Source organism: Vanessa atalanta, chromosome 9, assembly GCF_905147765.1.
Source record: "Vanessa atalanta chromosome 9, ilVanAtal1.2, whole genome shotgun sequence".
In the NCBI taxonomy this organism is placed as follows: Eukaryota; Metazoa; Arthropoda; class Insecta; order Lepidoptera; family Nymphalidae; genus Vanessa; species Vanessa atalanta.
Genome location: NC_061879.1, coordinates 408,583 through 427,188, shown reverse-complemented (window position 1 = coordinate 427,188; position 18,606 = coordinate 408,583). Strand labels below are relative to the sequence as shown.

At 32.4% G+C, this 18,606-nt stretch overlaps 1 protein-coding gene across 1 annotated transcript in view; it reads left to right on the top strand.

Annotated features, from left to right (window-relative positions):
- The first annotated feature begins 6,030 nt into the window (after positions 1-6,030).
- Positions 6,031-18,606, top strand: part of LOC125066518 (polypeptide N-acetylgalactosaminyltransferase 2-like) — an 81,464-nt gene continuing 68,888 nt past the window's right edge. The window contains exon 1 of the mRNA XM_047674619.1: positions 6,031-6,264. Coding sequence (XP_047530575.1) covers positions 6,172-6,264 — 93 coding nt within the window. The 5' untranslated portion in view covers positions 6,031-6,171. The remainder of the gene's footprint in view (positions 6,265-18,606) is intronic.

The window sequence follows — 18,606 nt, the reverse complement described above, 5'->3', positions numbered from 1 at the left end:
TAACGTCTATATGCAGAAGACTACTTTGATGAAATTACTCGTTAGTCTCATTTACTAAGGTAATGTACTATGCAATTATAATTTGACCTGTAAGAAAATATGGCTTAAACGATTCCATTTTACTTTGATTTTTTTTTCATGATTTTATGCCATCTAGCGGTGTATAGTTGAAACTTTATGAAACTCAACAACAACTATACGTCACAGTTTCACGTCGCATCACTAGATGGCGTTAGCTGTATAATTTATTACTTCATGAACTTTAAATTTTACATTGAGTAAATTAAAAATTCATACACAAATAGTAGTTCGATATGTAATTTTAAAGTTTTGAAAACGTTTTTCTTGCAATTATCCTCCATCCATACTTTATGACACGCAATGTGAGCTTTGAACTTGGCCAAATTTATAAAATATTGATAATATGTAATACCAATACCATGAAGATTTCTTGGTGGTAAGGCTTTGTGCAAGTCCGTCTGGGTAGGTACCACCCACTCATCAGATATTCTACCGCCAAACAGCATTACTCTGTATTGCTGTGTTCCGGTTTGAAGTGTAAGTGAGCCAGTGTAACTACAGGCACAAGGGACATAACATTTTAGTTCCCAAGGTCGATGACGCATACCAATACGATCACCAAGATGTAAGGAATGGTTAATATATTTTACAGCGCCATTGTCTATGGGCTGTGGTGACCACTTACCATCAGGCTTATCGGGCCCCTATGCTCGGCCGCCAACCTATACCATAATAAAGTAATTTTTAAATGTAGATTATATAGTCATGAAACAAAAAAAAAATAGATTAACTCAAAATCGTCTGCTTATTGTTTTTAACAGCAAGTGTATATTGGTTTCTTACTTAGTAATAGTGACAGCTCAGAGTAATTAAACTCTATTTAATTCTAGGATTCGTTAATAACATGATTTCATTCCCGAATTTTCTGTCGGTATACATTGTCCATTACACATTAAATTTTACTTTAAACGTACTTACATTTATTTTGTCCAAGTCACCGAAAATTTACGATTAAGCGGGAAAGATAAGTAAGAACATATTAAAATCAGCTTCTCAGTTTGTCAATTATTACGTACTAGCGCAATAATATTATATTTTTAATTCCAATTATTCAGTATTGTGGATTTCCCCAAATGCGAACCACTAACGCCAATATTACCAATAGCAGTTTTTTTTTGTTTATACAAATACATTATATGAATTACGGGTGGAATCTTGACGATAATGCTAGCAACCTTATTAATAAGTGTGTAACAAACGCCTTATCATAAATCACTTGATCTACCATTTATTTGGAGTCGAAGCAGTCTGTAGCTACATAGTATTAAACGAAGTCGCTTCCCGCCGTCTGTACGCTTAGATCTTTTAAACTACGTACTAATTTCAATGCTACTTTCATGAATAAACAAAGGCATTCAAGTGGACGTTTTATATGTAAAGTACATGCATGTTATATTAGGAAAAAGCCGAGAGTTTCAATTTTCCTGTATATAGATCGTTATTGTACCCGTGGGAAGGGTAGCTTGTAACTCATAAAATATTTCCTTCACGCCCACCTTCATTGGGAAGGTTTTTATTGGTATGTTAGTTTTCCGTATCATTAATAAGTTCTGGTAATATTTATAACAGATAGAACTGCCTACGGCAGCTACATTGTTTAAAACAAAGTAATACCGTTAATGCATATTAACTTACGGTTACGACATAATTTGTTATTAAACGTTTATAAAACTAAATACTAAATAGTATAAAAATCATTAAACTATAATAATTTTAATATAACCAAACGTAATTACAATATATTTTTAAAAATAACTCTTTAGATTCGTATCTTCAGTAGAATCCTCATTTATCTTCCGTGACGGGTAGACTCAGCTTCACAGCGTCCGCGGTTAAATAACTAATTGGGAAAGAGTACCGTAGAATTTTACAGGACTATTTTGCCCAGCACGTCACTTTTTAGAACTGTAGAGATATGTGGTATTCAACTAAAAAATAGTTGAATTTATTATGTCAACTGGGATAGAAAATTAAATTAAACAAATGTCACTTGAGTTGACAAAAAGTTTTAAGAAACTCTATTAACTCGCTTTTTAACTACCACAAATAACATTTAGAAATAAATTAACATAAAATATTGAAGGTCAAACCCCTTTCCATCTCGAAAATATGATAGTGGCCAATGCTTATCGTCTATTGGAACTAAAGAGGACGAATTCCAAACCACATTATCATTGATCGAAAGCTTGAATAATCTATGATATTAATTATTGATTTACAAAAAATCTGTTATCGAAACTTTGGAAATAAATTAAAGTTGATATAAGTCGATAATTGGAATAGTGTTATTTTATACATATTGAACCAAAACTGTTAATAGTGCATAATATAGCCGAGACTGACGAAGCCTATCTACGCAGACACCATCCATGTATTCTACGGCCAAACAGCATTACTTCGTATTTTTGTGTTCCAGTTTGAAGGATGATTAAGCCAGTAACTATAGGCACGAGGGACATAACATCTGAGCTCCCAAAGGTGATGGCGCATTGGCGATGTAAGATATGGTTAAAACTTCTAACCGCGCCAATTTCAATCAAATGTAGTGACCACTTACCAGATGGCAGTTTTAAAAATATGTTCCTGTTATATGTGTTACGAGTTAATTGTAATTTTTATTGTTTTCTTAAAGTTATATCTGGATTTCTTTCTAGTCTAGTCTAACCTAACTACTTAAATTCTTATCTACATTCGATGTTTTCGTTATTTTATTTGAATATTTGTATTTATAAATTACGAGAAGAACTTATATGATTAAGCATCGTAGCATAAATACGAATTTAATGATATGATATATTTTTAAATATTAAACACTAATTAAAAAAACTAAATAAGTTTGGGCAAAGTTGGTTTATCTGTTGCAACCAGCTTAATTAGTATTTTAATTAAAGGCCTAACCGTTCTACTAAGCGGCGCCTCTCTAAATGTTATTTGCCAGTAGATCTTCAGTTAATAGAATAGAGTAATAAGCTACAAAAACTAAAAAGTAATTAGAGAAAGATTAATTAGACAGAGGATGATCGCCTTTTTTTATCTTGGTCAACTGATTTCGCCTCTTCAATTTAAACTACGTTGCTTAAACTGCTGTATAGCAATTACCTAATCGTTTATGATTTCTATTTGATTCTTATGAAATACAATCTGTAATAAAGCAATGAATTAACCCGCTATCGCTGTTTTTTATGTAACAGGTAGGCGGACGGTCATATGAGCCATCTGTTGGTAAGTGGTCACCACCGCTAACCCTTTAAACTAGAACGTTACAATACTAAGTGTTGACTTTAGTAGGTAGAATGTATAAGTTGATGTTAGTCTTATTGTTGTCATTTAAATTAAGTTTTACTTCCTTTCACTTAAGTAGATTATCTAATTTAGGTCAATGAGTTTCACGCATGCCATTCTTGATGGTTACCTTCTATGCAATCGTTAACACGACCTGACACAAATCAAACAAGTCTTAATTTTGGTCTGGTCATGTTTGCGGAAGGTCTCCGCTGCACATCTGACTCCATTCTGACGTATAACTCTGACCGTGTTAGCCTACTCATATTATATATGAGAATGGATCTGGAACCCTGGCTCATCAAGTGAGCCAGGGTTGTTTGCTAAAACGTATACATTATTAAAGTATTATTGAAATACTATGTATTTCTTAACAGGTGAGATCGACGAGGTCATTCGTCACCCTTATTGACGACGAGCGGACAACACCAAAGTTCAGGATTACTTTCGAATTAATATTTTTGATAATTATGAAAACTTTTTAGATTGAACTAAATGAAAACATCGAGAATGTCTAATAATCAGAAAAAAAATAAACCAACCAAAACCAGTTTTTGTTACATTTAACCTTTTTTTGTTCACATTAAATGGTCCTTTCCAGTATACAAACATATACTTACTTATGGATATGACACTACGCTGTTATGACGTAATAAATACTTTACGTACATATTAGCGAACCAAACTATAACTTTCAATTAAAATTTGTATAAAACTAATACTTAATACTTGGTTAAAATGTTTATTTCAAAGGCGTCTTGAACATTGATGCAGTTATGGTCCGTCAGTGTATTAATTATACATAAAAAGACAGTGTTCTTTTAAATAATAAATTAAAGAAACAAATTGGACAGAACAATTCTCCAAATCGGTACAAAAGTGACGGTGTTAACAAAGATAAAATAAAAACGTTCAAATTGACAGTTATATAATTTGAAGTAGGCAAAAAAGTTTAAATAGAATTGAAGTAAGTACTTTAATCAACCTTTTTAAATATATAACATAACAGCTTCCCTATTATTATACGAAGGTATAGGCACAGGTCTACGTATCTCCAGATATGGCTCATGTAGTGGTGAACCGTATATGTGGCATGTTTTTCTAAACGAACGATTGTTGCAAGCTATAAGTTAGTGAACGCAAACCTCTTTCGAATCCAATCCTGAACTAGATCAGTAATAAAATCTGCAGCCATGCTCTAAAAATAGAGGTATTTCCCTAATAAAGTAATAATAATTATAGCAGCAATTGTGTCACGGCTAATTTTTGGGCGGGTCACACTTTCAGCTTTAGAAACTTCTTCGAAAGGTTATCCAAAAAGTACCAAATGTAACGTTTTTTTAACGTAACTTGTAAATTATCTGTATATAAATACATATTCACTTCCAGATTTATATATCTGTGTAAAATATACAGTTAGTTTTTACAAGTTTTTATTAAACTTGCAATATTTGTTCTAGGTCAAATAATTTAAAATACCTTTTTCTAGAATTTTCATAATATCCTACGGAGTTGACAAGTTACATTTTGATTCAATTCCACTGTTAATGTAATAAACATAACCTGATGCTACACCCAGACGAAGGAACTCCTCAATAGCCAGCAGCAGAAACAACAAATTTTGTTTTTAAAAAGGTAAATTTCAAATTAATTTATTAGCTGTCTATTCCAGAGCGAATTTTTTGTAGGCATGTTGCACATCTATTTATATGTGCACAACAGATAACAACAGACATTATATATTATTCAATATGTGGAACAGTATATTATCATTTTGTATATATTTTTAAATATAAACAAAAACACATACATATATAATAACTTGACAATTCATATTAATGTGATTTAAAATCAAAATAATTGCTTAAAACAGTCACAGTTATTTTAACAATGCGTTAAGATTTATTAAAAGAAACAAAACAATAATTTGAGTTTTAGTAAAAATAAGTATATTTTACTCTCTGCACTTTAAACTAGTTGTTTAAGAGGTTTGTATTATAAGATATTTTAATAAATAAAAGTAAAGTAACTCCGTTAATATACATTGTTAAGGAAAGGTGATTGCAATATTTGAAGCGTATTGCACTACACATCTTTAAATGTGGTTTGGTGTAGTATGGCAGAATTGCATCCGACTCTTGAAGGTTTCCTCAAGTTGTTTGTATGCCTTTGCAAACTCTTTTGATTATAGAGGACTATGATCTTTCAAACACATGAAAAGTTAAAAAAGGCAGTAAGATCACGAAACAGTAAAGTAACTATCACGATAGCCTCATGTGTGTCGCTTTACCTTTATTAATTAAGAATTTCCATGAAATTTAAACTTGAGATGTAAAGTAGCAAGTCGCTATTAAAATATAATATACTTAGCCACTTAAAAATTCTATAAAACTGAATATATGTATTTACACCTAGAAACGTTATTTCGTGCACTATGCGTACATTTAAGATTTTACAATAAAATGTATTTATTTAACAGAGATGCACAACCCTTCGCAATCGCTGAGAACACTTTCACTATCATCTGTAACGTTAAACGCTTATCAGGAACAAAAAACAATGCATTGTGACTCGTATCAGCAGCTACCCGGTGCAAGCTTGTTCTATTTCAGCGGGCGAGGGCCGATACGCGCATGACCGACAAACGCCGCCATTCGTAATCTGCCATCGGAGCCAGGCGCTTAGTCCGCACGCCGCAGCCGATAGCGCGGCCGCGCGCTGCTCGCGTCAGTTGAACGAACAACCGCGTAAAAATACGATCACGGTGTTAAGGATACTGTTTAAAATCGCGAGTGTTTAAGTGTTAAAATGCGGCGGAACGTGAAGATTGTTTTCGGTCTGGGCGCTGCCTGGATGTTCGCCCTGTTCTATTACATGCAGCCTGATACGACACAAACTAAGGTAATAAGTTGTTTATAGGAGATCAGCTGTTATCCGCAGTGCGCATGATCGAAACTAGATGCAGTATTTAATGTGATTTATATTAATTGATGTTTCCCTAATATTCATAATTTGATGTGACATCCATAAAAGTCATATATTTAGATAATGTATTCAATAAAAACGTAAAATATCGCTCACATTTAATTCAATGTACCTTGAATGAATTAGTTGTGTGAATGTTTTAAAAATAGTTTTGAGGTAAACAGTGACTATAGGCGAGCAATAATATAATTAAGTTTTTTATCAACGTTATATCAAAGGGTGGCGCCAATTATTATTCCGTTCTCTTTAATTGGCCATTTTAATTAATAAACTAGATGGAACAACTCATACTGACTTATATGTCTTTTTGCGTTACTTGGTACTGAGTTATTCGCATGAACTTAGAAATCTAATCAGGAATGTTTTTTTCATAAATTAAAGTTTATAGATCCAACTATCATTCAAATAAAACATTGTTGTCTGTATCATGTTTGTAATACAAATAAAAATAAGGAACAGTTTAGTGACAAACATCTTGAAACATTTTTCATATTCCTTTTACATTCGTACCTGTTGGTAGGGCTTTGGGCAGGCTCTGCTGGGTACCAACCACTCATGAGATATACCGCCAAACAGCAGTACTCAGTATTGCTGTGCACACAGGGCCATCTTAGTTCCCAAGGTAAGTGACGCATTGGCGATGTAAGGAATGGTTAATATTTCTAACAGTACCATTGTCTATGGCCTGTGGTGACCACTTACCATCAGGTGGTCCAGTTAGTCGTCCACCTACTTATATCATATAAATAATACCTAAAATATAAAATTCCACATAGTACATGCTACATAATATAACGACCACGACTCGAATAATTATTTTAAATATGATATATTCCGACATGACTTTGTAATTCTTAATAATGTACAACAGCATAATATGTAGGTAAATTCATATTTAAGTTATTTATATGCTAATTTTGATTATATTAAAACTACCGTGGAGATAGTTAAAGTGTTACATAAGAATATATCTTTTTTATTATAAGTAAGTTAGTTTACGGTTTAGTGTTTATATTTTTGTTTATTATCTTAATTTTAAAAATACGTACATATATCTGATAAAAAGAGTTATCAAGTTTTTTGACCTCAGATCTCAAGCAAATAGTCATTAAACAATATTACCAGAAAAAAATAATTAATGCACTAACTTAGATAACATTGAAGGCAACTGGATATTTAAAATAATAATAAAAAAATTACATACATCCCTTGGAAACGCATCTTCAAAGTTATAAAAAAATAAAACGGAAATTTTGATAACGGTTTTTTTTGTAGTAAATAAGGGTTAGTATATTGAATATACGTATAAATGTTACTGTAAAAGGTCAAAATACGATAAATCTTAAGATTATCAAGTAAAACCAAAGATTTACCGATTATGAATGGTAAATGTCCATAAAACTTTGGGATTCGAACTTTTACCATCATTCACTTGGTAAATCATGATTTACATGTTAGATTAGTTTAGGTTGGAATGGAAAAAGTCCGAAAAAGTCGTCCCTTTATAATAAATACTTACATTTACCAACTAATGTCGGTAAATCTTAGGTTTTACTGGAAAATCTTAAGATTTACCTTAGTTCGAACTTTTACAGAAACATATACCTATACCGCTGAGACTTTTAAACTCAACTATTAACTTATAGAAGCCCTTATTCTACTACTAGGGTACATTTCTCGTCTAATTTAAATGACACCATCCTCAAGGTGGTTAAGGTTTTATATATATTCTGTTTAATCAATTTTGTAGTCGTTAATTGTAGAGGTAAGGTGAAACGTACTAGATAAGCTATCAGAAACATTACCACCGAGGAAACCGGTTCATAATACATACATACATACATACACTTACTTAAATATTTTTTTACTTCTCTACTCGTATATAATTAGTAACTTTTCAAACCTTTCTAAAAATATCTTGTTTATGAAAATTGTTATCTAGAATTCTATTCGATGAATTTAATTTATATTACATACATTACATTAACAGCCTGTAAATTTCCTGTACTGTACTGCTGGGCTGAGGCCTCCACTCTCTTTAAGGAGAAGGTTTGGAGCATATACGCTGCTCCAATGCGAGTTGGTGGAATACAGATGTGGCAGAATTTCGTTTCAGAAATTAGACACATGCAGGTTTCCTCACGATGTATTCCTTCACCGCCGAGCACGAGATGAATTATAAATACAAATTAAGCACATGAAAATTCAGTGGCGCTTGCCTGGGTGGAACCCGAAATCATCGGTTAAGATGCACGCTTTCTAACCACTGGGCCATCTCGGCTCTTCTAATTTTTATTATGATATTATAAAGAGGTAAAATTTGTTTGTATATAATCTCTTGAACTAATATCAGCATTATTCCTGAGTGTTATAGAGGATAAATTAGAATTATATCATATCATTTTCTTCATTTATAATTGGCACCTGTGCGAATCTGAGGCGGGTCGCTAGTCACAAATACCCTTGTCACCTGCGTCCAGGTTTTTGCACCAGTTTAACAAAGGGCTCTCTATTTCTTTCTATTTCCACATATTTATTACATATTAAATTATTTGATGGAGTCATATTGTCTGTAATATTTGACTCTAGTTTCTGAAAGGTTGGTCAAAGTCAAATTTGGCTTCAATCTGAATCCTCATTAGATTTCTATTGCGTCATAGGCTGGCACCAACTAGTCCCCGTTAAAATAAAATTGAAATTAGTCAATTTCCTTTAATCAGCGTTTCAGATACTGTTGGCATGTTAAGTAAATGATCCAATTTCCCGAGGATTTCTGGAAATCTTAGCTTAACTTATCTGTTAATATGTCTGTGATTCTGAACTCACCAGGGTTACTTCCCTCCACCATACTAATTGCTGAGGTGTTAGTATTGTATTGCTTGAAAGAAAAACTCATTAATTCTTCTCAAAAATATTTATTTTACTAAAAGTTTGTCATTTGCATTCGCGTGAAGGCGAAATGTGTTTATTTTAATCTAAATCCAGTTTTGTATATCCTTGTTACAAGTTTCAAGGCGCCTCACATATTTTACACGAAGCACCAATACAAGCTACTTTCATTTTTATCGAAAACAACATTCAGCTCGTAATCGCTTATCACGCATGACACGTTGACACTCAAACGATCACGTAATAAGTCCATTCACTTTACGTATCGTCTTCCTTTTTTTAATAAAATTGAAAATCGAAACACGAAGGCAGAACGTTTACATACCTAATCCTACTCATTGCATTAAAAAAATATCATTATTTTTATCATATGGTCTATAATATAAAACTATCGTATTTTTTTTTTGGTTTTAGTTAAATTAAAAAAACACAGTTAATTAATGGCTTAGGAATAAGGATATTATTCAATTTTTATTTAATATATTAAATAAACTTCTTTCACATCAAACAGTTTTTCAGTGCTAATTGTTTTAGTTATAACTTGTGTCAATATAAGTATTATAAATGCGAAAGTAGCTTTGTAGCTATCTCAACACAATCAAACCATACAGTGATCGTAATGAAATTTGTTATAAAAATCGCCCTACACTTGAATAAACTATGGATTATTTGGATTATCACTATTCTTACGTCCTTTTTAAAAGAGCCCTTATAGCGATTTTCTTGTAAAGCATAACAATTGGTTCCTAGACTTTTTTACTTCAGACGAACTTGCCCAAAATCGTATCACCAAGTAAAGAAAATATCAATCATCATCCAGATAAAAACCAGTTCCAACCCCTGAATCGATATAGCAAATGCAGCATGCTTAACATTGAGCATTACATAAAAAAATACTTCAACCACGTTGCTCTTGGTCTACTGACTAACTCATAATGCTGTAGACCCGACATTTGAGTTCAAATTCCGTATCGGGTATTCAAAGTTCTTGGGGTTTTCTACCAAGAAATTTTTAGTAGTAGCTCAGATTTTCAAAGTAAAAAGCTTCTACGTTTGCCTCTCAAAGCCCATGAAGCCTTTGACATTTGATCTCTTCAGAGAGTGCACTAATTATGTGCACACACGTGTGTTTTTTAATATATTCTGCGTAGCTGATGAAATTGGACGGAATGACCGAAATTGGTTCACGATAATTTTATTACATTGCATAATGTATTAACATAACAAGCGAACATTCAAGCAGTAGACATAAATAGTCAGATTAACTACGTGCGTCATAAATCAAGAGCTGCACCAGATTTTATGCATAGAGATTGCTAATTGATGAAAATTATTCTATTTAATAAATTTGAAGCCGAATCAACTGTTTAGTAAATATATACCAAACGTATTATGAATGTCTGATACGCTTTCACAACCAACCCACTGAACTGAAATTAATGAAATTCCGTTTTAAGCGAGCTAGGAAGAAAGGACATTGGCTTTTATGACTAACGACTACCCTCTATGCCTATCTAATAAATTTTACACCCATAAAACGCCAGTGAATCTGCGGCCAACAACTAGTATAATACTTATTTACTATATGTACATCTTGTATATTTCTACCACCGTTTACAATGTTTAATAGATGAGTAATCGTGAATGTTATCCAGCAAGAATATCTATTCTTCTAGTAATACATTAGATATACAGAATACTATATCCAATGGTAGGCAAAAGCCTCCCTCATTTGAGAAAAGGCGCTTCCACCGCACGCTGTAATGTGGGTTGGTGGATACACTTGTGGCATATGCGGGTTTGTTCAAAACATTATTGGCGAGAGATGAACCAAATATAATCTCCGATATTCATTCATAAAAATATTCTCCGAGGCATATCATCGCTGCTTAATCTACGATACTGATATGCATTTAACATACTTTGCTTCCACAACATAGATAGTTTAAAGTGTGCTAACAGTTTACTGATTTAATTATGATATAATTTTTCATTGAACCGAACATATTGAAAGTGGCATAGAAGTTTTGTGTAAAAATAGTGTAATTAACCTTATGACACAGATGAATGATAATTTAGGTGACTTTAATTAACGTGCCTCGGAATAATTAGAAAAATATATCTCTTGAGGTTATTGTCGTTTCTTCTCGGTAGAAAAAATACTGGTGAAATTTAATTTAATTTTATAAAATGATGATTAAAACGAGCTTGTATTCGTTTTTTTATTATTTACATTCATCTTAACACGACATTTGAATACTTATAATGTTTCTAACGCAAAAACGTAGACGTATATTGCGTATACAGAGTTAAACGCGCTTCCATTTTTTTATACATTATTATCAATTATAGTATAATAAATAATATTTTTAACTGAATACTGGCCTAAATTAAACATAGCCTTAATAGTTGATGGATTACAATTGTGTTTAAACAGTACTACTCTACATATGTTGTTAGTTGGTGACAGGGCTTTATGCAATGCCGTCTAAGTAGATATCAACCTATCATCAGATGGTAATATCGATTTAATATCGTTGCGCTCTTAAGGTTAATGGGTAGCCATGAATGGTTAATATTTCTTAAATTGCCAATGTCTTTAAGTGATGTGACCTAAGTGGTCACCTTCACTTAAAGACATCAGATTTTTATTCAGAAGTCCATTTGTATGTCCGCTTATACCATAAAAAAAATTAATCTCTACCTGACAATGTGCAATAAATGTAATTCTATTTCTCTGGTAATTTCAAGAGCTACCAAAAGACAATGACCGTTAACTGCAGGTATTCACAAATACGAAATAATATCGTGTTATAAAAACATATTTTATTATGAATCATTTTTTATCCATGCTTGTAAGATTTCCATTAAAATTGCTGATCTGAATACATTGTAGGCACTATTTACAAAATCTATCTTATCTAAAACAGCAGCGTGTTCTACTTAAATGTCTGATAAGATACTTAGTCCTTAAGTTGATACATATGACATAAGTTAATAAACCGTGCTTAGATTAAGAAGATGCAAATAATTTTAATGAAAAAGCTTTTTTTTAAAATAGCTATGGTAGTCAGGAAATTTGTAACCTTATGGTAAGTGTATATTAACCATTTTTAAAATCTTTGATGCATCACCAACTTTGGTTTTATATAAGTAAAATTTGGCATTCCTTGTGTATCTAGTAACACAATACTTATGATTACTGTTAGGCGGTGTTAGTGTATGCTACGTGTGAGTGGTGCCTACCCAGACAGGCTTGCACAAAGCCCTACCGCTGCGTGAAGCGATGAATATTTGTTTTCATAAAAATGTCTTTTTAATTATTACATATTGTGATGTAGTTTGTAACGCTGATGACATTATTAATCTGTGTTAGTTTTGATGTCATAGATATAAGGATGTATACTGTTAAATTCTTTATTAAAAAAAATTGGCAAGTTTCCTTATCACTATAATGACACAAGGGGATGGTGATAAATGTTTTTCTAATTATCTAATTTATATATAGTGTGCAGGCACTTTTAGACGAGTACCACCCATTTTTTTTATGTAATCGGTAGGAGGATTCCCAAACGGGACACCTTGTCGTAAGTGGTCACCACCGCCCAACTACCTCCAGAGCTAAGATGTTGGGTGTCATATTCCAGCAGTTACACTGGCTCACTCACGTCTCTAACCGGAAGACAACAAAACTAAGTACTGCCTTATATCTGATGAGTGGATACCGACCCAGCCAGCACAAAACCCACTCAACAATCGTTCTACAACCGATCACTATAACACGTAGCAGTAAAGACATTTATAATAAAAATTAAAGAATATATCTAATAAAAACTAAATTCAACACACAAATAGTTCGTTAGTTTATCCTTCTTTCACGCAATAAACGATCGGTGTGATTATTTATTCATAGTATGTCTATTTATAGGCCGGTGATTAAATTTATATGTTTTTTATACCGTGTAATGTACGCAAGCTGTCTTTGTAGTTAAATAGTATAATATATAATAAAAAACACTAGTTAGTATATATGACTAGTTCTGATACCGCGAACATGTAAGACATTATCAAGTTTCACGTATTACCGAGTAACGATAGAACAATGAACTCTTTCAATATATTAATTTATTAATAATGTAAAGTAATATTGAACAAAAGCAATGTATCCCAGTGGATAAAAGGCGTAACTTCTAAGTTTAATATTAAACAATCGTGTGCTAATTATTTATAATGAAAAATGGATATTCTATCGAATGGAAGTTTGCTAATTGTGTATCGATCATTACATTAGTACAGCGTGGTGAAATCAGCTCATTGAAAGCACACTCGTTAGGAGGAGCGGAGTCAGTCACAGAAGCCTAATAACGAGCTGATTTTTTTTTATGAGCCGAGATGGCTCATTTGTCAGAACGCGTGCATCTTAACCGATGATTGCGGGTTCAAACCCAGGCAAGCACCACTGAATTTCATGTGCTTAATTCGTGTTTATAATTCATCTCGTGCTCAACGGTGAAGGAAAACATCGTGAGAAAACCTGCATGTGTCTAATTTCAACGAAATTCTGCCACATGTGAATCCACCAACCCGCACTGGAGCAGCGTGGTGGAATATGCCCCAAACCCAGCAGAGGGAAATTTACAGGCTGTGAATGTAATGTAATGTTATAAATAAAATATTTACCCATAAAGTCTCCATGTAAGTATTATTGTTAAAAAATAAAACATTAAATATCAAAATCTTAATAATTTCTTGCATTATCGCATTAATTATTAAAATTTTTCAAAGATAACCGACTTACTTTGTAGTATATTTTCAGGATCGGTGCAGATACGAAAGTAATTTCGATTATAATATATATTTTTTTTTTATATACTTATACAAAATTTAACAGTAATTTTTGGAGTTGCGAAAAAACATTTTTAAAAGATATTACGTCGTCTTATTGCCTCCACTGGTGACAGGACGGCTGGTTTATTTTTTGTCCAGAGGAACGGAATTGCGATTCAATAGGGAAATGCCGCTAGCATTTTTTCTACCGTTATACGCGGTCATGATTTGTATTGTACAACTTTTTATTTTGATTTGTAAATAACATAAATAATTCTTATGAAAATATATATAATTTAATCAATAGTAAAAAAATGTATAACATATATATATATTATACATACTAATTACAAAACCATATTATTAATATAAATGAATTTAAAAATTTGAGTGAGCCAGTGTATTTATAGGCGGGGTATATAATTTTAGTAACTATGGATATCGGTGCATTGATAAGTGTATACTTCTTACATATCTCCAATAGTGTCATAATCGTATGGCCGAAGGTCAACATACACATACCAATAATAGCACGTTATTGACGTCATGTGTTTTTTCTCTTAAAAATTCAAACCTGTACAAACAATAAATATTACGCATTTTACTCTATTGTATTTTTCAAACGATTGTCGCCCTACACTTTTCACCAACCGGTAATTCACCTATTCAAGATAGAAAAGGACAACATTATGGACGAAAAAGTGAAATAGATATAGATTCGATGTTCAATAAATTAGGGGCGAAAAAGAGAGGAATATGTTTTGAATGTTTCCGTACGAATTAATGACTGGAGCGATAGACCGTGGGGTGTTTGTTTGGGGTATAATTCATAAGTTGGAGATATAAATAGCCGGCGAGGTTTTGTTTTGGATCGAAACATATAATCCTTTCGGTTGTCTGAGATAGTGTCAGTTTGTACGTGGTTTTAATACCAAATATATCTGAATTGAATTACTAGACAACAGGTAGAGACCAATAAATGCACTCAAAAATTGTCATTAAGTAATCTGTCGTTATTATTTTAAGTTCGTCGCAGAGAAATAGTTAGCAAACTATTTATTGCGTTTATCGACTAAATATTCTAAGTATCTTTTCCAAAAAAACCGAAAACTTAGATCTTTCATTTAGTATCCATAATAATATACCAGATTTTTATAGACTGTTTTCACATCAAGCTATTCACCAACGGGAATGTAGCGGCGAAGCTTAATACAAGTTAAACCACGCAAATCAACTTACTATATTTATCTTGTAGTGTCATAGCTATTATCAAAGATAAATAAATTTATGGAGTAATTGACATTATTTCGAACAAGTATTTCATAGCCCGAGACTTGAGACTATCCAATTGCGTGGGAGATATTACACTTACAAATACTAATCTATAGTTTGATTCGACTATAGAGTAGTAAAAATAAAGAGTAGAAACAACGGCTCTTTAATACATGAAGACCACGGAGGTCGTCGTCGAGTATTGTGTAAACTGGTTTTCATGAGTACACTACTCCGAGGACCCGGGTTCGATTCCCGGTCGAGTCGATGTAGAAAAAGTTCAATAGTTTTCTACGTTGTCTTGGGTCTGGGTATTTCTGGTACCGTCGTTACTTCTGATTCTACATAACACAAGTGCTTTAGCTACTTACATACTACGTAAACTTCAGGCCCTCAGTAAAAATACATTAGTGAAAAAACCTAATAATTAATCCAGGCTTGGAATCAGGTACTTCGGTTTAACCCCACAAGCCAACGCTCTAGTTAGTTACTGTGTTATTGAAAAAGGAAAGCCTTTTTCAACGTATTAGGTTAGGTATGTTGAGGATATTTCACTTGGCAGTAAAGCTTTATGGAAATTCGTCTAGATAAAGACCGCCTTACCCATTAGATATTTTAATTAAATCAAATGTCTTTTGAATCAGTCAATATTTCAACTCTACCGATATTTCATCAAGTCTTTATCGTCTTTCCAAGTAACCAGATTAGTAATAATGTTAGTATTCACAATTGTTGCTATTAATCAGTTCTGTGTTTGAACTCGAACTTAAATCCAGGCTCCAGTAAGAACTAATTTTTATTGATTATTTTGTCGTTGCAAAATTATAAGTTTATAAACTTTAATTGATTATTATTTGTATATCATTCCCCAAAAGCGTTCTGTGTACAGCTTGCAAGCGAAAGCAGGGGTTACAAGTTTGTTTTTATATCTAGAATTAAAGGTATATATATATTTATCAACTTTTTTGGAATATTATTGTGTCATTTTCCTTATAAACATTCTTTCATTGATTCTACAGCCAAACAGGAATAATAAGTATTGTTGAATTATGATTTTAAAAGCGAGTGAGCCAGTGGAACTGCAGATACAAGGAACATTACATCTTACATTTCAAGCTTGTTGGCGCATGGACGATATATGGAATGTCTATCATCACTTATCATCAGCTGACCCATTTGCGCGTGTGCTCTAACAATATCATTATTCATTACATCGTATAAAACGAAGTCGCTTACCGCTGTCTGTCCTGTATGCTTAGATCTTTAAAATGACATAACGGATTTTTTATTAGATAGTTTAATTCAAGAGGAAGGTTTATATGTATAATACATGTATAATATAGTAGAGAAACGCTGATAATTTTAAAGGTTTCTAAAGTAATGTTGTAATTAAACACATTTTTTGCGCTTTCATTGCAAAGGTTGGCTGAACCCTACGAAATAGATCAACATAATGTACTACAGTATTGTACACCTTAAAAAGGTCTTCAAAAAAGTCCGCAATGGTTTATGTCTATCATAGGCATAAACTACAATATTTTTTTTTATAATTTTTTTTTTTTTTTTTTTTATATTTATATTTATTAAATAATGGCTTATTTTCGAAGCGATTTTAAGCAATACAAAAGTTGTGTCTTCTTCTTTCAAATTTCAAATCAATCATAACTGAAATCAAACTTAACTAAATACTGAACGTTGTCTGTAAGTAGGCGTCGGTTAATACCGACGCCTACTTACAAGCGTCTCAACGCGTTTCAAGTAAGGTAATCCTTACTTGAAACGCGTTGCTATTAAGATCAATCAAGCGTACCTCATGATTTAAATACTCAAGCCTTACATCTGCCTCACCGGCTTATTCCAGTCGAAGTATAAGTAAAGGTAAACAAACCTTAGATTTACCTAACCCATGCGATTTTGTAATTATTATTATTATTATTAATACAGCTTTATTTAATTCTATCAGCAAATCGCTAAATAAAGCGATTTGCTAATAGCTCAACTAAATTCAAAGTTCATGTATCTTTGCACATTCCGTATTAATAATTCATAATATGTCTCCTCGACTAAAAATCACGACTTGAGAATTGAGATACGGGACCTCTCAATTTATTATTTCGATTGTAAATTTAATGTAGATTGTTGTAAGTAAATAATGTATAAATGCATGGCGCGTCCTTTTCTGATTTTGTAGAAACCATTATTTTCCTAGACGTAATAAAATAACAATTATTTATTTTAAACTTGATACAGTGCGTCCGTTAAAACGTTTATGCGCCGCAACAGAACCGGTTGTAGCAGAACAATGGATTTATAAACAGTTTATGCCATGTTTAGAACCTATAAAAATTTAATTAATAGGAAAGTAAGGATATTAACTTTTAAAAGGCTCTTATTTTATGGGGATATTGGTAATAACTGTGATTACTATTCCTTACGTTATCGTCGTATCATGCTATTGTCTATGGCATTTTTAATGAATGGACTTTGACGTTAATGTAAATTATTCAATTGTTTCTGAGATTAACGCGTTATATGTTTCACATACAAACTTTTATATTTATATTTATTATATAAACGATTGTCCGGTAGAATGTATAGTAAACATTTCCGCTTAATGAATTAAAACAACGCAACATATCTCAGGAAAATATAAAATAAACGAAATATTTTTGAACACAGATAACATAGTCAACAAACCCAGGCAGGCACCACTGAAATTTCATGTGCTTAATTTGTGTTTATAATTCATCTCGTGCTCGGCGGTGAAGGAAAACATCGTGAGGAAACCTGCATGTGTCTAATTTCAACGAAATTCAGCCACATGTGTATTCCGCCAACCCGCATTGGAGCAGCGTGGTGGAATATGCTCAAACCTTCTCCTCAAAGGGAGAGGAGGCTTTTATCCCAGCAGTGGCACATTTACGGGCTGCTGTAATGTTAGATTGTTATAACATTGAATAGACTAAACTGCTTTTGATGTAACTAAATTAATTATTTTTAGCCATTATGAAGCAGACACTATTATAATTCTTGTACAATATCCATAAAAATACAGATTTTGAATTATTAATATGTTTAAAAATTACCGCTATTTTAGCAAATTCGCTCCACTTTACAGGGCAAGTTGTGAAACGCGGAATTCGGATTATGATTGGATTATCGGCCTTATATTCACAACACGATCGAGAAAGTACTTTAACGTCAACTTATATTCAAACCACGAGGACGTTTTGATTCATTTCGGTGCGTTTACATTTGAATCTGACCTTT